The 22,845-nt window shown below is 40.5% G+C and overlaps 1 protein-coding gene across 1 annotated transcript in view; it reads right to left on the reverse strand.

Annotated features, from left to right (window-relative positions):
- Nucleotides 1-21,901: 21,901 nt before the first annotated feature.
- hells (helicase, lymphoid specific) overlaps nt 21,902-22,845 on the reverse strand; it is a 100,713-nt gene continuing 99,769 nt past the window's right edge. The window contains 1 exon segment of the mRNA XM_034165463.1: nt 21,902-21,993. Within this exon segment, the coding sequence (XP_034021354.1) occupies nt 21,905-21,993 (89 nt within the window). The 3' untranslated portion in view covers nt 21,902-21,904.

The raw sequence follows: 22,845 nt of genomic DNA on the forward strand, positions 1-22,845 counted from the left end.
CAGCAGAACCAGGCTCAGGGAGGGGCAGTCTTCTGCTGAGACTGGTTGGGGCTGAGGGAAAAAACCAGGAAAAAGACATGCCGTGAAGGGGGGCAGAGATCGATCACTAATGATTAAATGCAGAGTGATGCATACGGAGCAAAAAGAGAAAGAAACAGTGCATCATGGGAACCCCCCCACAATCTACGTCTAAAGCAGCATAACCAAGGGATGGTCCAGGGTCACCCGATCCAGCCCTAACTATAAGCCTTAGCGAAAAGGAAAGTTTTAAGCCTAATCTTAAAAGTAGAGAGGGTATCTGTCTCCCTGATCTGAATTGGGAGCTGGTTCCACAGGAGAGGAGCCTGATATACAGCTGACTAATACATTTTTGCTTTTTTCTTCACATATTTCAATAGTTATACATTCTAATAAGTTATCAATCACAGTTGTCATATTGTCTACTATTTTATAATCCATGTTCTTATCCACATACACAGCCACTCCTCCTCCACTCTTATTCTTTCTGTTTACACAGTTAAATTCATATCCATCCAGTTCAAAATCCATTCCTTTATCTTCATTGATCCATGTTTCTGATATAGCAATTATGTTAAATATTTTTTTAAATTAACTTAAATATTCTTTAATGTTGTTAAAGTTTGCATATAGACTTCTGCTGTTGAAATGGATTATTGATCATTTGTTATCCGTTTTAATGATCCGATTAAACTGTTCATCTGTATAATAGCAACAACTGTCATTGAGATTTGAGAAGAAATTATTGTCCGGGTCTATATCGTGCTCCAAGTCCAGTACATTGTGGTCTGTGTATTTAAATGTTCTCAGTTCTACTTTTCCATGATCAGCAATCCTTTGAGTTATATCCTTCTTGTCTCCAGATGTAGATGATGTAGTAGATGAATAGGTTCCTCTGGTCTGTGTCATGGTGTTGTGATGTGTTTGTGTCCTCATACCTTATTGGTCGTATTTGTCCAGATCCTCGATGTTCCTGATTACCATAACCTTCGCTTGTTCTGGTGTTCCATTCAATTTGATAAATGTTTTGCAGTTGGATGTCCATGTCTGTTGAATTTTTCCCTGCTTTTTTAAGAAACGAGCTTTCCTGGCGATGTCTGCGTTTCTTTTGGTCAGATGTTCATTGATGAATACGTTTGTTCCTTTGAGTTTCCGTCCCTGTTTTAACAATGCCATTTTATGTTTTCTGTTGACAAACCTCATTATAACTGCTCACTTGTCTCCATCCTCTCTCCTGGGCAGGGGGTGGCACGCTTCAATGTTATTACAGTCCATTTGAATACCTTTAGATTGCAGGAAGTCAGCCACCTGTTGTTCCACTGAGCTGGCCTCCTGCTCGCTGGCCTCCCCTCCGCTGTCTTCAGACACTGCCCGTGTGTAGGATCGAGGTTTAATATGAATTCCTGTAATAATAACATAGTTCATCCTTGTGTATTGTTCCAACTCCACAACACGGTTCTCCAGGTACACCAGACGCCGGTCTTTCTCGGCATTCTGGATCCGGAGAGCCTTCACTTCTTCCACCAGCTCCATAATGGATTTCTGCTGCATTTTAACAACAGAGATTTCCTCAGACAAAAAGTCCAGGGACTTCTTGATATCATCTCCCTCCTCCACCGTCAGTGCCTTCTTCGGACCCATGGTCAGATAACTCCGCGCTGGCGCCTCGGGCCTTGGTAAAGTGGCGCCGGTGGAACTGCACTGACGCCTCGGGCCTCGGTGGAGCCGCACCGGTGGAACTGCGCTGACACCTCGGGCTTCAGGTGGAGCCACGCCGGTGGAAAACAATCCTGCTGTGGATCAGTGAACTTCACACTAATAATGTGATTATTAACTGTCAGATGACAATGTAAAACCTCTTAATCATTCTAAAGTTGATTGTAAGCAGAAACAAGGCAGTTTAAGTGCAAACGGGGCGATAATCTCTTAATTGCTGCTAGCGCATAGTCAAGAAATAGTACTGATAAGTATATAAAAAGTAAACTAGAAGTATACTTGAAACATACTTGCATATACTACTTTTTGGTAAGGGTGTTGACGCTACAAACTCAAAACTATTATGTTCAAACTGCTTTTTTATCAATCCTGTGAATCACTGTTCTGTCTGAGTTATTTTCATTAGTTACTTCATCCAAACCATCAACATGTTTATTAGACCCCATTCCTACCAGGCTGCTCAAGGAAGCCCTACCATTATTTAATGCTTCGATCTTAAATATGATCAATCTATCTTTGTTAGTTGGCTATGTACCACAGGCTTTTAAGGTGGCAGTAATTAAACCATTACTTAAAAAGCCATCACTTGACCCAGCTATCTTAGCTAATTATAGGCCAATCTCCAACCTTCCTTTTCTCTCAAAAATTCTTGAAAGGGTAGTTGTAAAACAGCTAACTGATCATCTGCAGAGGAATGGTCTATTTGAAGAGTTTCAGTCAGGTTTTAGAATTCATCATAGTACAGAAACAGCATTAGTGAAGGTTACAAATGATCTTCTTATGGCCTCGGACAGTGGACTCATCTCTGTGCTTGTTCTGTTAGACCTCAGTGCTGCTTTTGATACTGTTGACCATAAAATTTTATTACAGAGATTAGAGCATGCCATAGGTATTAAAGGCACTGCGCTGCGGTGGGTTGAATCATATTTGTCTAATAGATTACAATTTGTTCATGTACATGGGGAATCTTCTTCACAGACTAGGGTTAATTATGGAGTTCCACAAGGTTCTGTGCTAGGACCAATTTTATTCACTTTATACATGCTTCCCTTAGGTAGTATTATTAGACGGTATTGCTTAAATTTTCATTGTTACGCAGATGATACCCAGCTTTATCTATCCATGAAGCCAGAGGACACACACCAATTAGCTAAACTGCAGGATTGTCTTACAGACATAAACACATGGATGACCTCTAATTTCCTGCTTTTAAACTCAGATAAAACTGAAGTTATTGTACTTGGCCCCACAAATCTTAGAAACATGGTGTCTAACCAGATCCTTACTCTGGATGGCATTACCCTGACCTCTAGTAATACTGTGAGAAATCTTGGAGTCATTTTTGATCAGGATATGTCATTCAAAGCGCATATTAAACAAATATGTAGGACTGCTTTTTTGCATTTACGCAATATCTCTAAAATCAGAAAGGTCTTGTCTCAGAGTGATGCTGAAAAACTAATTCATGCATTTATTTCCTCTAGGCTGGACTATTGTAATTCATTATTATCAGGTTGTCCTAAAAGTTCCCTAAAAAGCCTTCAGTTAATTCAAAATGCTGCAGCTAGAGTACTGACGGGGACTAGAAGGAGAGAGCATATCTCACCCATATTGGCCTCTCTTCATTGGCTTCCTGTTAATTCTAGAATAGAATTTAAAATTCTTCTTCTTACTTATAAGGTTTTGAATAATCAGGTCCCATCTTATCTTAGGGACCTCGTAGTACCATATCAACCCAATAGAGCGCTTCGCTCTCAGACTGCAGGCTTACTTGTAGTTCCTAGGGTTTGTAAGAGTAGAATGGGAGGCAGAGCCTTCAGCTTTCAGGCTCCTCTCCTGTGGAACCAGCTCCCAATTCAGATCAGGGAGACAGACACCCTCTCTACTTTTAAGATTACATAATTATTGTATGGCCTTGCCTTACAATATAAAGCGCCTTGGGGCAACTGTTTGTTGTGATTTGGCGCTATATAAAAATAAATTGATTGATTGATTGATCACTAAACTAGTATTTAGTTGTATAACCACAGTTTTTCATGATTTCTTCACATCTGCGAGACATTAATTTTGTTGGTTTGGAACCAAGATTTTGCTGGTTTACTAGTGTGCTTGGGGTCACTGTCTGAAACACCCATTTCAAGGACATGTCCTCTTCAGCATAAGGCAACATGACCTCTTCAAGTATTTTGACTGATCCATGATACCTGGTATGCGATATATAGGCCCAACACCATAGTAGGAGAAACATGCCCATATCATGATGCTTGCACCACCATGCTTCACTGTCTTCACTGTGAACTGTGGCTTGAATTCAGAGTTTGGGGGTCGTCTCACAAACTGTGTGCGGCCCTTGGACCCAAAAAGAACAATTTTACTCTCATCAGTCCACAAAATATTCCTCCATTTCTCTTTAGGCCAGTTGATGTGTTCTTTGGCAAATTGTAACCTCTTCTGCACGTCTTTTATTTAACATAGGGACTTTGCAGGGGATTCTTGCAAATAAATTAACTTCACACAGGCGTCTTCTAACTGTCACAGCACTTACAGGTAACTCCAGACTGTCTTTGATCATCCTGGAGCTGATAAGTGGGTGAGCCTTTGCCATTCTGGTTATTCTTCTATCCATTTTGATGGTTGTTTTCCATTTTCTTTCACGTGTCGCTGTTTTTTTTGTCCATTTTAAAGCACTGGAGAACACTGAACAGCCTATAATTGTTTGCACCTGCGTATAAGTTTTCCCCTCTCCAATCAACTTTTTAATCAAACTACGCTGTTCTTCTGAACAATGTCTTGAATGTCCCATTTTCCTCAAGCTTTCAAAGAGAAAAGTATGTTCAACAGGTGCTGGCTTCATCCTTAAATAGGGGACACCTGATTCACACCTGTTTGTTACACAAAACTGACAAACTCACTGACTGAATGCCACACTACTATTATTGTGAACACCCCCTTTTCTACTTTTTTTTTTACTAATAGCCCAATTTCATAGCCTTAAGAGTGTGCATATCATGAATGCTTGGTCTTGTTGGATTTGTGAGAATCTACTGAATCTACTGGTACCTTGTTTCCCATGTAACAATAAGAAATATACTCAAAACCTGGATTCATCTTTTTAGTCACATAGCACTACTATTATTCTGAACACTACCGTATGTTGTGAGATGAATGCATTAAAAATGAGTGTGTTTGCATTGGATTGGACGTCTTTCTAAACTCCATTGGCATCCTCCCTGCAAGAGGGTGCCAGCACATCATGACCTCTGGCCACAGGATGTACAGCCCATTTACAAAGGAAAACCTGTGGTCAGTATAGAAAAGGACCAGCTGACAATGACTCTTTTAAAATTGAGAAGACACAGCTGGAAATGAAGAAACTGAAAGAGATGTAGGTATATGCTCCTTAACCAATATATATCCTCAATGAATAATATGCATCTCTCCCAAAGAGGTTAATAAATGAGAACTAGAGTCCACACTCCCAATGCTGCCCACTAAACGTGAACGTCCCTTCATGCACAGTGACATGACGCCTCCTAACCACTCAAAATGTTGACCAAGTTCCCGGATGTTAATGGATTTTCAATGTGGATTCATGACTGAACACACTCTGAAAAAAACTCACAGAATGTGTTAAAATGTCATTCTGACCTGGATATCGAGCCAGTAAAATTAATTAACATTAAATCGTGTCAGGAAAGTATTAAACAGACTCTAACACACACACACATTCCCAAATATTAGTATTGAAAGTGACACGGATCTGATGTGTTCCAGCGGTGCTGCTGCTGTGTTCAGCACAGCACAGCTCACTAAGTTGCCCGGAATTAAAATGGCAACTGCGCCTCCTTGCCAGGACACGGCTTAGTGCAACCGCGGCCTCTAGTTCTCATTTATTAACGTTTTTGGTCTCTCCCTTTCACAGCTGGCGGAGTAATGAGGGCGAACGTACGGACGTACAAATAAAGTCTTACGGATTATCAGGGTTTGCTCTGCAGCGGGTCTGTAATCAACCGTTTCTGCAGTGCGACTCCACTTTGATGCGTGAGCCATTGAAGTAATACTTTGAACCGTTGGTTCTTTGATTCGCTGCTCTTCAGAAACAGTAAGTCCGCTTCTTAACTCCTCTCAAAGCCATTAAAATATTGTGAGCCACTTTTGTGTGGATTAAAGTCACTAACTGGGACTCATCTTGTTGCAGTCAAGAAACGAGAATCGTCCTCCGTTCTGTGCGTTTGACTCTCTGCTGAGACAGAGTCCAGTCAGAATTAATAACTTCAAATTGCCGCTTTAAATAAAATGACACCTCTTTCCAAACGCTGTAATGCAGAAAATAATCTACAATCGACTAAAATGTTTTTTTTTTCTTCCCAAAATGAGACGTGCTGCGTTCTTTATGAATTACACTGATGCTGACATGCAGCACAGCAGCTGTAAGAGTTCAGCTCAGATATATGGAAAGATATTCATGCCAATAATGACTGAAAGGAAATGCTTTTGACAAAAACTACAGATTTTATTCCTATTTATGTCCAGAGATCAAGGATCCACCATGTAGAGTTTATTATGTCCAAAGTTTAAGGATCCAGTGACCAATTTCATATTTATTTACATTAAGACTCAATAAAATGTTGTTCAATTCAATTTCAATTTAATGGGTTTATAAAGCGCCAAATCACAACAAAAACCATCTCAAGGTGCCTCACATAGAACAGCTCAACATAAAATAATTATGACTTGACTTAAAAATGTCCACGGATTCCGACTGCCTCATGGTCGCAGGAAGACTGTTCCACAGAGCGGGTGCACGATAAGAAAAAGCTCTTTGACCCATTGACATAGAAAACCTGTAAAGCCTGTTTTTAGTACACAAAAAATTCACAAGAGGTATCGATAAAGGAATTGATAAGGAATCGAAACAATAAGTGGAATCGTTAATGGTATCCATCGATAAAATCTTATTGATACCCAAACCTGATAAACACAGGGACGAAGTCGAGGATCATCGACATGCCAGTCTGCAACATCGGCACTGGCAAGGCAATTTTCGGTACACTTGATGAAGTTCTGAGGTATGTTTTATTTTGTTCATTATATTCTTTTTCATGATTTTATTAATATATTTCCATTAGTGACACACAGTTCTTGTTTCTGTAAAAAATAAGAATTTGACACATTCAGTTCTATAAAACTCAGCTTGATGCATGAATACTAGATCTCTATTGTTTGAAATTCAACTGTGGAGGAAAAACTAATGATCCTGACTTTAATGTCATTGTGGCAACTCATAATATGTGGACAAAAACCCAGTTATGTGATACCACTATGCGGTTGTGTGTACTGTAATAAAACTGATTTTGGTGCGATTTGGAGGTTATAAGGATTTTGTGTTGATTTTACGGATTTTCTCACTTGGTTATACATGTGGACCCTCAAAGGGGTTGACATGCGAAAAAAGTCGTGTTTTCAGCCAGAGACACCACTGATTACTAGTGACTGCAACGAAGTCAGGCCGATTTGTCATGAGTCATGTCCGGTCGGCTTTTTTGCAGTTGTGCACTTGGGGGGTGTTTGTCAGGAAAATGATCATTTCTCTGCATTGATTACAGACCTGCAGCGGGTCTGTAATCAACTTTTCTGCAGCGCGGCTTTGCTTTGAACCTTGAACCAATCGAAGCAGTGATTTGCAGATCAAAGCAGTGCTTCGATCTACGATTCGTGAAGTCATTGTTTTTCCCCGCTAAAACCCTGAAGAGCACATGTCTGTGAGTAATATTTAATATTTTTATGTTAAACCGACCTGTTATGGTCTTCTGAAACAGTTGATAGATGTATTTTATAACTTAAAAACAAGATCGATGCTAACGTGCTATGGCGTTTTCAATGTTAAAGTTAGCATTAAGCTGTTCGCATCAGCACGTTTGTGTTGATTTGTTTTCTGTATAATTAATGGCTCAGCGTTCGTTGTCGTAAAACAGTCAAATTGTATTTTTTTTAATTAATTTTATTCATATATTAATAATAATAACAAAAACAATAATAGTCTACATAATCGACAATAATAGTCAATAATAATAGACTACTAATGTTACAATACAATTTTAGAGAAAGAGACAAAAAGAACCTAATGAAACAAAACAACAGAAAAGATAAAACCATGTAACAATGAAAATAACTATAAATAACTGTTTCCTGTGAACACCTAGTGAGTAGCCTACTCTAGTTTAGGTTTTGAAACCTTGTTTCTGAAGTGTTTTTTGTGATGTGCACAATTTTCAGTATTTTGACTAATACTACTGTCATTTACAAGCCTAGATAAACTTTAATATAAAAAAAAACCTTAATATAAAAAAAAAATCAGTCCGTTTTTGATTATTAACATTTACTTGTACTTTTACTTTCAATACTTGAGTACATTTACTTGTACATTACTTGTTATACTTAAGTACAATAAATATTAGATACTTTAAGACTTTTACTTGAGTAGCATTTCAATCAGTGACTTGAACTTCTACCAAAGTCATTTTTTTAATGGGTAACTGTACTTAAGTGTGATTTTCCGGTACTTTATACAACACTGTTTATCACCTACGTGGCCAACACTGCAATTGGCAAATGGTTTAATTGGCCGTTAATGCCTTCATAACTTGAAGACTAATTGTCAAATGAAACCTAGCAGTAACTAGTTAATTAGATAAATCCACAATTTCCACAAATAAAAAGTAGGTTTTTTATTATTATTGTTATTTATTTTTTATTATTCTGTAATAAATGTGGTGAAATTTTATATCTGGATTAAGGAAAACGGTCAACAATTATTTGGGGCGAGGACATGCGATGTGGGCAATTTTTATTTCACCACAAGGTGGCACCATATTAGATGACTAGGCAGAGACGTTTATGGGTCTAGGAACTTTAACATGATGGAACCCTTACATTGATATCCACTTCTATCTGTCCCGTTGTGTGGTGCACAGTTATGGCTAAACGCGAGAGTTATTCTGGTAGCACCCAGACTAGTTCAGAAGTATAAGTTACTACGGTAACTCGGCGAGACTTGACGTTAATGAGATTGCTGTAATGGAACCCTCGCTTAGAAAGTTGCGACTTGTCAAAATAACCGAGGATTTGGCTTTATTGCGTTTGCTGGAATACCCCTCAGGAAGAGGTTCAAAACATGGATCTGGATTCAGGACAACCTCAAACCCAGACAACTCAGATTCCTCATTCAGCTAAGTTCTGCAGTCAATGTCCACTGAGTCCACAGTCAGTCAGCCTTTCCTCACCAACAAAAGCACCAAGACTCTCGTTTCCTTTCATCTCTTAACAGAAAAACCAGAACCACTTCTCTCCTCCTCCAGGGGGACATCAGTCTCACGGTCCTGTGAGGACGGACAGGATTCTGACAGTGCAGCAGATAAACAACCCAACAAATGGTGATGAACCAAATTCAGTACAAATGCTCCTTAAGACATTAAAAACCTTTTGGCCATTTGAATTTTAAACAGGCGGCAAGATCAGGGGTCAATAAAGAATTACACAGGGGTCAAATTTAAAAATGCTCTAATCATATAAAAAAACTACACCACATTATTTGTCTGATCACAAGGGTTCCAAAAAAGGTATAGTTTGGACTATATGTGACTGAATGTTCTGGAGTTATGGGGTAAAAACAGCAAGAATAGTGACAAAGGTCAATTTCAGTTTGAAGAAAAAGTGATGCAAATTACTGGTTGAGCTGATCGGATTAATAAATAGGTTTGACTGTGTTGAAGGTTTGGTCTCCAAAGGTCAAACAAGGTCAACGTCCATTGGATTCTGACATGTTATTAACATGATAACTAAACATGACACATGGTCCAACCGATTCCTTTTTAAAACTTTATTAACTGTAGCATCAGGAAGAATATAATAGACTAGACAGGCTGCTCCACAGCCTGTCCAGTGGATTTTTATTTTATTTTAGCACTGTTGTCGTGCGTTACCTGTGCTGCTCCACAGCCTGTCTAGTGGATTTTTATGTTGTTTTAGCACTGTTGTCGTGCGTTACCTGTGCTGCTCCACAGCCTGTCCAGTGGATTTTTATTTTATTTTAGCACTGTTGTCGTGCGTTACCTGTGCTGCTCCACAGCCTGTCTAGTGGATTTTTATTTTGTTTTAGCACTGTTGTCGTGCGTTGCCTGTGCTGCTCCACAGCCTGTCCAGTGGATTTTTATTTTTTTTTATTTTTTAGCACTGTTGTTGTGCGTTACCTGTGCTGCTCCACAGCCTGTCTAGTGGATTTTTATTTTATTTTAGCACTGTTGTCGTGCGTTACCTGTGCTGCTCCACAGCCTGTCTAGTGTCGGATTCCCTGTTTGGGAATCCGCTAGCTTAGCGTAGCTACTAGCTCTTAGCCGTTTTAGCATGGCGGCTTCTCCTGTCTCTCCCGTACTTTTCTGCTCTGGGTGTGAAATGTTTAGTTATTCCTCGGCCTCTTTTAGCAGTAACGGTACATGTAATAAGTGCAGCTTATTCGTAGCTTTGGAGGCCAGGCTGGGCGAATTGGAGGCTTGGCTCCGCACCGTGGAAAATTCTACAGCTAGCCAGGCCCCTGTAGTCGGTGCGGACCAAGGTAGCTTAGCCGCCGTTAGTTCCCCCCTGGCAGACCCCGTGCAGTCGGGAAGGCAGGCTGACTGGGTGACTGTGAGGAGGAAGCGTAGCCCTAAACAGAAGCCCCGTGTACACCGTCAACCCGTTCACATCTCTAACCGTTTTTCCCCACTCGACGATACACTCGCCGAGGATCAAACTCTGGTTATTGGCGACTCTGTTTTGAGAAATGTGAAGTTAGCGACACCAGCAACCATTGTCAATTGTCTTCCGGGGGCCAGAGCAGGCGACATCGAAGGACATTTGAAATTGCTGGCTAAGGCTAAGCGTAAATTTGGTAAGATTGTAATTCACGTCGGCAGTAATGACACTCGGTTACGCCAATCGGAGGTCACTAAAATTAACATTGAATCGGTGTGTAACTTTGCAAAAACAATGTCGGACTCTGTTGTTTTCTCTGGGCCCCTCCCCAATCAGACCGGGAGTGACATGTTTAGCCGCATGTTCTCCTTGAATTGCTGGCTGTCTGAGTGGTGTCCAAAAAATGAGGTGGGCTTCATTGATAATTGGCAAAGCTTCTGGGGAAAACCTGGTCTTGTTAGGAGAGACGGCATCCATCCCACTTTAGAGGGAGCAGCTCTCATTTCTAGAAATCTGGCCAATTTTTTGGGATCCTCCAAACTGTGACTGTCTAGCGTTGGGACCAGGAGGCAGAGCTGTGGTCTTATACACCTCTCTGCAGCTTCTCTCCCCCTGCCATCCCCCTATTACCCCATCCCCGTAGAGACGGTGCCTGCTCCCAGACCACCAATAACTAGCAAAAATCTATTTAAGCATAAAAATTCAAAAAGAAAAAATAATATAGCACCTTCAATTGCACCACAGACTAAAACAGTTAAATGTGGTCTATTAAACATTAGGTCTCTTTCTTCTAAGTCCCTGTTGGTAAATGATATAATAATTGATCAACGTATTGATTTATTCTGCCTAACAGAAACTTGGTTACAGCAGGATGAATATGTTAGTTTAAATGAGTCAACACCCCCGAGTCACACTAACTGTCAGAATGCTCGTAGCACGGGCCGGGGCGGAGGATTAGCAGCAATCTTCCATTCCAGCTTATTAATTAATCAAAAACCTAGACAGAGCTTTAATTCATTTGAAAGCTTGTATCTTAGTCTTGTCCATCCAAATTGGAAGTCCCAAAAACCAGTTTTATTTGTTATTATCTATCGTCCACCTGGTCGTTACTGTGAGTTTCTCTGTGAATTTTCAGACCTTTTGTCTGACTTAGTGCTTAGCTCAGATAAGATAATTATAGTGGGCGATTTTAACATCCACACAGATGCTGAGAATGACAGCCTCAGCACTGCATTTAATCTATTATTAGACTCTATCGGCTTTGCTCAAAAAGTAAATGAGTCCACCCACCACTTTAATCATATTTTAGATCTTGTTCTGACTTATGGTATGGAAATAGAAGACTTAACAGTATTCCCTGAAAACTCCCTTTTGTCTGATCATTTTTTAATAACATTTACATTTACCCTGATGGACTACCCTGCAGTGGGGAATAAGTTTCATTACACTAGAAGTCTTTCAGAAAGCGCTGTAACTAGGTTTAAGGATATGATTCCTTCTTTATGTTCTCTAATGTCATATACCAACACAGAGCAGAGTAGCTGCCTAAACTCTGTAAGGGAGTTAGAGTATCTTGTCAATAGTTTTACATCCTCATTGAAGACAACTTTGGATGCTGTAGCTCCTCTGAAAAAGAGAGCTTTAAATCAGAAGTGTCTGACTCCGTGGTATAACTCACAAACTCGCAGCTTAAAGCAGATAACCCGTAAGTTGGAGAGGAAATGGCGTCTCACTAATTTAGAAGATCTTCACTTAGCCTGGAAAAAGAGTTTGTTGCTCTATAAGAAAGCCCTTCGTGAAGCTAGGACATCTTTCTACTCATCACTAATTGAAGAAAATAAGAACAACCCCAGGTTTCTTTTCAGCACTGTAGCCAGGCTGACAAAGAGTCAGAGCTCTATTGAGCTGAGTATTCCATTAACTTTAACTAGTAATGACTTCATGACTTTCTTTGCTAACAAAATTTTGACTATTAGAGAAAAAATTACTCATAACCATCCCAAAGATGTATCGTTATCTTTGGCTGCTTTCAGTGATGCCGGTATTTGGTTAGACTCTTTCTCTCCGATTGTTCTGTCTGAGTTATTTTCATTAGTTACTTCATCCAAACCATCAACATGCTTATTAGACCCCATTCCTGCCAGACTGCTCAAGGAAGTCCTACCATTATTTAATGCTTCAATCTTAAATATGATCAATCTATCTTTGTTAGTTGGTTATGTACCACAGGCCTTTAAGGTGGCAGTAATTAAACCATTACTTAAAAAGCCATCACTTGACCCAGCTATCTTAGCTAATTATAGGCCAATCAGTATTATTAGACGGTATTGCTTAAATTTTCATTGTTACGCAGATGATACCCAGCTTTATCTATCCATGAAGCCAGAGGACACACACCAATTAGCTAAACTGCAGGATTGTCTTACAGACATAAAGACATGGATGACCTCTAATTTCCTGCTTTTAAACTCAGATAAAACTGAAGTTATTGTACTTGGCCCCACAAATCTTAGAAGCATGGTGTCTAACCAGATCGTTACTCTGGATGGCATTTCCCTGATCTCTAGTAATACTGTGAGAAATCTTGGAGTTATTTTTGATCAGGATATGTCATTCAAAGCGCATATTAAACAAATATGTAGGACTGCCTTTTTGCATTTACGCAATATCTCTAAAATCAGAAAGGTCTTGTCTCAGAGTGGTGCTGAAAAACTAATTCATGCATTTGTTTCCTCTAGGCTGGACTATTGTAATTCATTATTATCAGGTTGTCCTAAAAGTTCCCTAAAAAGCCTTCAGTTGGTTCAGAATGCTGCAGCTAGAGTACTGACGGGGACTAGCAGGAGAGAGCATATCTCACCCGTGTTGGCCTCCCTTCATTGGCTTCCTGTTAATGCTAGAATAGAATTTAAAATTCTTCTTCTTACTTATAAGGTTTTGAATAATCAGGTCCCATCTTATCTTAGGGACCTCATAGTACCATATTACCCCATTAGAGCGCTTCGCTCTCAGACTGCGGGCTTACTTGTAGTTCCTAGGGTTTGTAAGAGTAGAATGGGAGGCAGAGCCTTCAGCTTTCAGGCTCCTCTCCTGTGGAACCAGCTCCCAATTCAGATCAGGGAGACAGATACCCTCTCTACTTTTAAGATTAGGCTTAAAACTTTCCTTTTCGCTAAGGCTTATAGTTAGGGCTGGATCGGGTGACCCTGGACCATCCCTTGGTTATGTTGCTTTAGACGTAGACTGTGTTTCATAATTATTGTATGGCCTTGCCTTGCAATGTGGAGCGCCTTGGGGCAGCTGTTTGTTGTGATTTGGTGCTATACAAGAGAAAAGTTGATTGATTGAATATAATATGCGTTTTAGGATATTTGAAATTATCACTTGTGGATAATTTTACCTCGAATACTGGGGGCACCACCTATGACTGAATGATATTATAACCAGGTTATAATATCTATGATTTTAGGGTCAGTCAATAGGAAATATTAAAATCAGTCTCTAAACTTACAGTCCCAAGTTCTACATGTCAAGTCCGACCCTCCCTCTGTAAAACATACAAAATCACAGACAACTTCACACATTTAAGATATTTAATAACAGGACATATCACAGTAAGCACTCTGAGGATGATGAATTTCACTATTGTATGACATTCAGATAATTTGGTTTAGTTGCAGGAGTTTAAGAATGAATTCCGTCTTAATCATCAGGGAATTTACTTTGGTATTTATTAATGTGAGATACAGTGGGGAAAATAAGTATTTGACCCCCTAGAAAAACAGAGTTTAACAATTGGTACAGAAAAATTTGTCTGCCATTACAGAGGTCAGACGTTTCTGGCTGTGTGTTTGGGGTCATTGTCATGCTGGAAGACCCAGCCATGACCCATCTTCAATGCTCTTACTGAGGGAAGGAGGTTGTTTGCCAAAATTTCGCAATACATGACCCCATCCATCCTCCCTTCAATATGGTGCAGTCGTCCTGTCCCCTTTGCAGAAGAGCACCCCCAGAGTATGATGTTTCCACCCCCATGCTTCACGGTTGGGATGGTTTTCTTGGGGTTGTTCTCATCCTCTAAACATGGTAAGTGGAGTTGATTCCAAAAAGCTCTATTCTGGTCTCATCTGACCACATGACCTTCTTCCATGCCTCCTCTGGATCATCCAGATGGTCACTGTTGAACTTCAAACGGGCCTGGACATGTGCTGGCTTGAGCAGGGGGACCTTGCTGCCCTGCAGGATTTTAAACCATGACAGCATCATGTGTTACTAATGTAATCTTTGTGACTGTGGTCCCAGCTCTCTTCAGGTCATTGACCAGGTCCTCCTGTGTAGTTCTGAGCTTTATCAGAATCACCCTTACCCCACAAAGTGAGATCTTGCATGGAATCCCAGACCGAGGGAGATTGACAGTCATCTTGTGTTTCTTCCACTTTCTAATAAATAATTAATAATTATTAACTGTTATTAATAAATAATTAATAACAGTTGTTGTCTTCTACCAAGCTGCTTGCCTGTTGTCCTGTAGTCCATCCCAGCCTTGTGCAGGTCTACAGTTTTGTCCCTGGTGTTCTTAGACAGCTCTTTGGTCTTGGCTATGGTGGACAGGTTGGAGTGTGATTGATTGAGTGTGTGAACAGATGTCTTTTATACAGGTAACAAGTTCAAACAGGTGCAATTAATACAGGTAGAGTGCAGAATAAGAAGGCTTCTTAAATAAAAATGAACAGGTCTGAGAAAGCCGGAATTCTTGCTGGTTGGTAGGTGTTCAAATACTTATTTTATGCAATAAAATGCAAATCAATTTTGTAAAATCATACAATGTGATTTTCTGGATTTTTTTTCCCTAGATTCTGTCTCTCACAGTTGAAGTGTACCTACGATAAAAATTACAGACCTCTTTGTATGTGGGAAAACCTGCAAAACTGACAGGGGGTCAAATACTTATTTTCCCCACTGTAGTTAGTGACGGTGAATAGGATTAAAATAAAGCCACTCTGTTTTTCTACTTTTTTACTTTGGAGGCACTGTGCAGATTGGTCTCTGTAAATCATGTGCTGGGAATCATCTCGTTTTCAGTTGATGATCTGTCCATCACACAGCTGCTTCAGGGACCTTGACAAAGAGACTCTGCAGGTCACCCCGCCTGGTTTCATTGGTTACCGGGGACGCTTTCCATTGTTAGGTTGTGACTTGCGGCGGTGGTTCAAATCACTGTTGACGTCTCAGCTGACCTGGATGTTTTTATCTCTGCAGCGGTTGTAGTCTGGGATCGTCAGAATAAAGGCTTGAGTGTCTATTTTTCTATTCGCCAAAACAAAATTCATCTTTCGTCGTCGTCTTCGGAAGCCGGATCAAATCACAAAACACGATACAAAAAAAATTGACTTTGTAAGAAAAATGTTTGCGAGATGAATTTGGAGTTTAAGATAAAGGTTTTAATTTGAAAAATCGCAAAAGGAAGTTAAATGTGCCTGTGCGTTTAACTTTACAAAAGTTGAGCAAAAGTTATCTTTAGAAAAAGGAAAAAGTAATTTCTTGTTGGCCTGCACAAACAAGAAATAAGTTTACAAAGCACGTGGTTGCAGACAAAGGGTCATAAAAAATATTCGGATGGCTCTGCAGTGTCTTGAGACCCAAGAAAAGAGAACCAGAGGAAGAGAGAAGAGGAAGCAAAGAGAGCGGTTCCCCGGGGATGCCTGCTTTTAAAGGGTTAAAAGCTCCATCCCCAAGAATTCTAGGTACTGTAGTTTTCTTCTTTGTTCCTTTGTCTAGTTTTATAATAAATCATGTGTTATTCTTAAATTCCCGCTTACAAACCAAGCAAGTCCTGTATTGCAAAACTCTAGTAAACAATGTCCTTAGAACTACCACCAAACACAATTATATATAGATCAGAGCACAAAATACCCGATATATCAATTTCATGTCTGAGGTTAAACAATCACGTTTGTTTCCTTTTCCTCTTTTTTTCTTCTGGTTACAACAGCAAAATACACTTTAAAGGTGGTTAAACTTTATAATACTGTACAAGTTAGCTACATGCCCTTCCCCAGTTTATCCAACCAGGGTCACTCTTGGTTCACAGACTGGAAGGGACTGGGTTTGGATTTCATCGTAAAATATATTTTTCAATTCTGCATCGATTTGAACCAGACAAACTGCAGTGTGATTCCCAAGTTGATGGCAGTTCATCTGTGGTATGATTTTACTTGAATCTTGAGTTTAGACTTTGGTAAAAAGTAGGTCTTTCTGGGGTCTGTGTTTTTAGAGGGGATTCACAGCTCATCATACAGCAAACAGTGATATTTGAGAAATGAAATGAAGTTTATAGGATTTATAGAAAGTGTCAAAATAAGCAGGTGCATAAATTTGGGCACCCCAACAGAAAAAAAATACATCAATATTTAGTAACTCCTCCTTTTGCAGAAATAACAGCCTCTAAACGCGTCCTATAGCTTCCAATGAGAGTCTGGATTCTGGTTGAAGGTATTTTGGACCATTCTTCTTTACATCTCAGGTTTGTTGGTTTCCAAGCATGGGCAGCCCACTTAAAATCACACCACAGATTTTCAATACTATTCAGGTCTGGGGACTGAGATGGCCATTCCAGAATGTTGTACTTCAATCAATCAATTTTTTTATATAGCGCCAAATCACAACAAACAGTTGCCCCAAGGCGCTTTATATTGTAAGGCAAGGCCATACAATAATTATGTAAAACAGAGCAGAGATCGATCACTAATGATTAAATGCAGAGTGGTGCATACAGAGCAAAAAGAGAAAGAAACAGTGCATCATGGGAACCCCCCAGCAGTCTACGTCTATAGCAGCATAACTAAGGGATGGTTCAGGGTCACCTGATCCAGCCCTAACTATAAGCTTTAGCAAAAAGGAAAGTTTTAAGTCTAATCTTAAAAGTAGAGAGGGTGTCTGTCTCCCTGATCTGAATTGGGAGCTGGTTCCACAGGAGAGGAGCCTGAAAGCTGAAGGCTCTGCCTCCCATTCTACTCTTACAAATCCTAGGAACTACAAGTAAGCCTGCAGTCTGAGAGCGAAGCGCTCTATTGGGGTGATATGGTACTACGAGGTCCCTAAGATAAGATGGGACCTGATTATTCAAAACCTTATAAGTAAGAAGAAGAATTTTAAATTCTATTCTAGAATTAACAGGAAGCCAATGAAGAGAGGCCAATATGGGTGAGATATGCTCTCTCCTTCTAGTCCCCGTCAGTACTCTAGCTGCAGCATTTTGAATTAACTGAAGGCTTTTAGGGAACTTTTAGGACAACCTGATAATAATGAATTACAATAGTCCAGCCTAGAGGAAATAAATGGATGAATTAGTTTTTCAGCATCACTCTGAGACAAGACCTTTCTGATTTTAGAGATATTGCGTAAATGCAAAAAAGCAGTCCTACATATTTGTTTAATATACGCTTTGAATGACATATCCTGATCAAAAATGACTCCAAGATTTCTCACAGTATTACTAGAGGTCAGGGTAATGCCATCCAGAGTAAGGATCTGGTTAGACACCATGTTTCTAAGATTTGTGGGGCCAAGTACAATAACTTCAGTTTTATCTGAGTTTAAAAGCAGGAAATTAGAGGTCATCCATGTCTTTATGTCTGTAAGACAATCCTGCAGTTTAGCTAATTGGTGTGTCCTCTGGCTTCATGGATAGATAAAGCTGGGTATCATCTGCGTAACAATGAAAATTTAAGCAATACCGTCTATTAATACTGCCTAAGGGAAGCATGTATAAAGTGAATAAAATTGGTCCTAGCACAGAACCTTGTGGAACTCCATAATTAACTTTAGTCTGTGAAGAAGATTCCCCATTTACATGAACAAATTGTAATCTATTAGACAAATATGATTCAAACCACCGCAGCGCAGTGCCTTTAATACCTATGGCATGCTCTAATCTCTGTAATAAAATTTTATGGTCAACAGTATCAAAAGGAGCACTGAGGTCTAACAGAACAAGCACAGAGATTAGTCCACTGTCCGAGGCCATAAGAAGATCATTTGTAACCTTCACTAATGCTGTTTCTGTACTATGATGAATTCTAAAACCTGACTGAAACTCTTCAAATAGACCATTCCTCTGCAGATCAGTTAGCTGTTTTACAACTACCCTTTCAAGAATTTTTGAGAGAAAAGGAAGGTTGGAGATTGGCCTATAATTAGCTAAGATAGCTGGGTCAAGTGTTCCTCTGCATGAATGCCTTAGTAGATTTTGAGCAGTATTTAGGGTCGTTGTCTTGTTGAAAGATCCAGCCCCGGTGCAACTTCAACTTTGTCACTGATTCATGAATTGTTCAAGAATCTGCTGATATTGACTGGAATCCATGTGACCCTCAACTTTAAGAACATTCCCAGTACCTGCACTGGCCACACAGCCCCACAGCATGATGGAACTACCTCCAAATTTTACTGTAGGTAGCAAGTGTTTTTCTTGGAATGCTGTGTTCTTTTTCAGCCATGCATACCGCCCTTGTTATGTCCAAATAACTCAATTTTAGTTTCATCAGTCCACAGCACCTTATTCCAAAATGAAGCTGGCTTGTCCAAATGTCCTTTAGCATACCTCAAGTGACTCTGTTTGTGGCATGTATGCAGAAAAGGCTTCCTCTGCATTACAGCATCTCTTTGTGAAAAGTGCCCTGTATAGTTGAACGATGCACAGAGACACTATCTGCAGCAAGATCATGTTGTAAGTCTTTGGAGCAGGTCTGTGGGTTGACTATGACTGTTCTCACCATAATTCACTTCAGCTTATCTGAGATTTTTCTTGGCCTGCCACTTCGGGCCTTACAGCTAAAATCTCTGAGAAAGCTTTTTGTATCCTTCCCCTAAACCATGTTGTTGAACAGTCTTTGTTTTCAGGTCATTTGAGAGTTGTTTAGAGGCTCCCATGTTGCCATTCTTTAGAAGAGATGCAAAGAGGGGAAATGAGCTCAATGAGCTTACCAAACCAATTCAGTGTCCCAATAATTAGTGCTAAATGTATTCAAATCAATAAAATGACAAGGGTGCCCAAATTTATGCACCTGCCTAATTTTGTTTAAATAATTACTGCACACTTCCTGTAAATCCTATAAGCTTCATTTCACTTCTCAAATATCATTGTGCTTGTCTGCTATATGATATATTTAACTGAAATTTCTGATCCGGACAACCAATGATTTATAAGGGAAAATCATGAAAATTGTCAGGGGGGCCCAAACTTTTGCATACAATTGTAGGTATACACACACACAGGCTGAAAACAGACTGTATAAAAAAAAAAAAATCAATACGGTCAGACATGACCTCTGAGCTCTCAGCAGATCTCCAGTATCTAACCCTGGCAGCTTCTTCATTGGCACCAGCCACCACAGGGAACAGCATCAAGTGCCACCTGCTGACCACATTTAGTGTAGCAGGATTGTAATGAGCAAATACTGCAGTTAAGTGAGCGAGAGACCAGAATCCAGTCCGAGACCTTCACTTCCGCTGAATTCAAGTGTGTGTAATTCTTAAGTACCCAGTCCAACACGCGCAGGAGAACGGGAGCTGCTGTATGCGGACAGCGGGTCCGTCTCAGCGGACGACGGGTCCATCTTGATGGAGGTCTTTGGCTCCTGTCCCATGTTTTACTCTACCAGAGCTTTTAGCGTCTTCAGACATGCATTTGATGCCAGACAGGCCCCAGACAGGACTGCAGATGACTGGTTGCTTAGTCACGCTGAAGTGCAGGTTGATTGTGTTTCCTTGTAAATGTTCACACGTTGATGGACTCATGACACCACAAGCTGCAGGAACATGTTTATTCACACAAACTGACAAGAACACATCACAGCTGACAAAGTACTCTGAGAAGGAGAAACTCCTCAAAATTATTCCTCAAATAGAAAACTTTTACATCAAGAAAAAAGGGGGGAGGGTCACCAAGACCAGCTGTAGACTAAAATGTGTCTCTGGTCTAATCTACAGTCATGAAGTCTTCGTTATTGGAACACAAGGTCTCTATGACTCCGCCCCTCATGGCTAGAATCAAAATGTGCCCGATGTTGAACCTGTCTGAGGTCTCCCTGAGGTGACCCGGGTCCAAAGTTTCACCTTGTTGCACAGTCTTTGTCTAAATAGCGCATGGACAAGGATACAGAGACTCTGCCACCTGGTGGCCACAATAAGAACAGAAACCTGCCAAACACTGAACTTGTTGGAGGTCTTAGTAACATCATCAGGACCAGGTTGTTTATTCTGCCTCGTAACGCAAAGGAGGCTGAGGACAGTAAAGTCAGAAGCAGTTAGCTGCTGCAGTCCGTCCTCTGTCCATCCAGACCGAATCTGGGACTGTTAGCAAATTCTAAACTATTCTGGAAAAGACACTTCACTAAAGAGAAAAGACAAGAAATCCGTTGGACATCAGCTGGGTCTTGGGTCCAGTCCCTGATCCTGACCAACAGTCTTAATGCTGCAAAAAAACTCGGTCCTATCTGTCCTATACGGGTCCTGAGATCCATCTGTTATCTCCAGATTCTGTAACGTCAACCTGAGAGCCGACGATCCCCCCTGGAGGGGACGCCAGTCCAACACAGGTTACTACATCCAAAGAGGCTGGTACCCATTACAAGCTCAGTGGACTCAGCCCATGTTGATCATATACAGACAGGTAGCAGTGCCGGGTTCAGGAACTCTTCAAAACCAGATCAGCACAAATCCAAGATGGCTGCCATTTTAAAGATGGCTGCCAACAGCAACCGTAAACATCAAACTTACACATTTTAATTTTTAATTAATGTTTTGTTACTTTGACTCTACTCAGGAACCAACCACAGTCAAAATGTCAAGATTTGTTGAAAGATCCGTTTAAGTTTGTGTTTTATACTGAAAAATAAATCTCACCTTTAGAAGAAAACTGATTCTTTGCTGTATTATCTGTGGTTTTTGTTCCCTTCTGTCCTGCTGATGGCGTCTATTTGCACATCAGAAACACAAAAAGTCTTCACTGCAAAAATCAGATTTATGGTTAAAAACCATCAACAGAGTCGACGATCTTCAGATTTCGGTATAAATTCAGCCTCATCTAAAAAAGAAATGACGCCATTTGGAATCTGAAGTGGTTTGTATGATAAATTTGTCAAGTTCTTCAACAGGTTTCATGTCTCTATGGTTACTGAAAGTATGTGACCATCATCTCCTCCACTAGAGGAAGAACAGGAGGAGGTTAAAACTGTTAAAACAACAACAACAACAAAAAAGATGTTTTACAAGGACTTTTATCGTAGGGACAAAATAATTACAAGTTTCAAAAAGAAAAGAAAAACAGTGGTTCAACCCAAAGTTCAGTTGGTACAGCCGTCTGGTTTCAGTCCTTAACAGCAGCTGGAAGTTTTCTTCTTTTTTTAAGGTGGAATGTTGTGAGGGACGTTATTTCATTTTCTCAGGTCAACACGATATCCGATGATTCTTCAGCATCAATCACCCTGAAGACTCCCAACTTCTCCTTCTGGGAGAGCCCCGCCTCCCCGCCTACAAACAAACAAACATCCTGAGAGAGTCGCCTTCCACACGTGGAGGCGTGTTCCTGTTCTTGTCGTTGTGTGACTGACAGCTGCTGGCCATAAACCATGTGTTGGTGTTCTGGATGTTATTTCTGGGTATTAGCTGATGACAGAAATATCGTGAGAACCAGTGACATCATCAATAACCTCCAGAGGGTGACGGCGATGCGATCATAATACGACTGAGCGCAGAAATTCCGACAGCACGCCAGAAGACTCAAACCAGGAAACAAAATAACAGAAACCAGAACCAAGCCAACACACACTGTGAGGGGGGTAGGTCTGACCGCTTTACCGCCATTTAGACCGTCGTCTTTAACGTACTGTTGGAGGGTTTTGGGAGATTGTTTTAAATGGTGAAGTCGTCCCAAGTGTGAAACAGATTAAGAAACGCTGAGGAGGAACTTCATCATCACACAACCTCAAAGGAAAACGCAGAAGCTTCCATACTGAAGAAGAACCATCCCAAAAAGACGACATGGTAAAAACTACGCAGAGACGTCGTCACAGAGACACGCAGCCAAATGCCAGAAAGACGACACGGTAAAAACCACGCAGAGACGTCGTCACAGAGACACGCAGCCAAACGCCAGAAAGACGACACGGTAAAAACCACGCAGAGACGTCGTCACAGAGACACGCAGCCAAACGCCAGAAAGACGACACGGTAAAAACTATGCAGTGACGTCGTCACAGAGACACGCAGCCAAACGGCAAAAAGAGGACATGGTAAAAACCACGCAGAGACGTCGTCACAGAGACACGCAGCCAAACGGAAAAAAGACGACACGGTAAAAACCACGCAGAGACGTCGTCACAG

Source organism: Thalassophryne amazonica, unplaced genomic scaffold (assembly GCF_902500255.1).
Source record: "Thalassophryne amazonica unplaced genomic scaffold, fThaAma1.1, whole genome shotgun sequence".
NCBI classification, from domain to species: Eukaryota; Metazoa; Chordata; class Actinopteri; order Batrachoidiformes; family Batrachoididae; genus Thalassophryne; species Thalassophryne amazonica.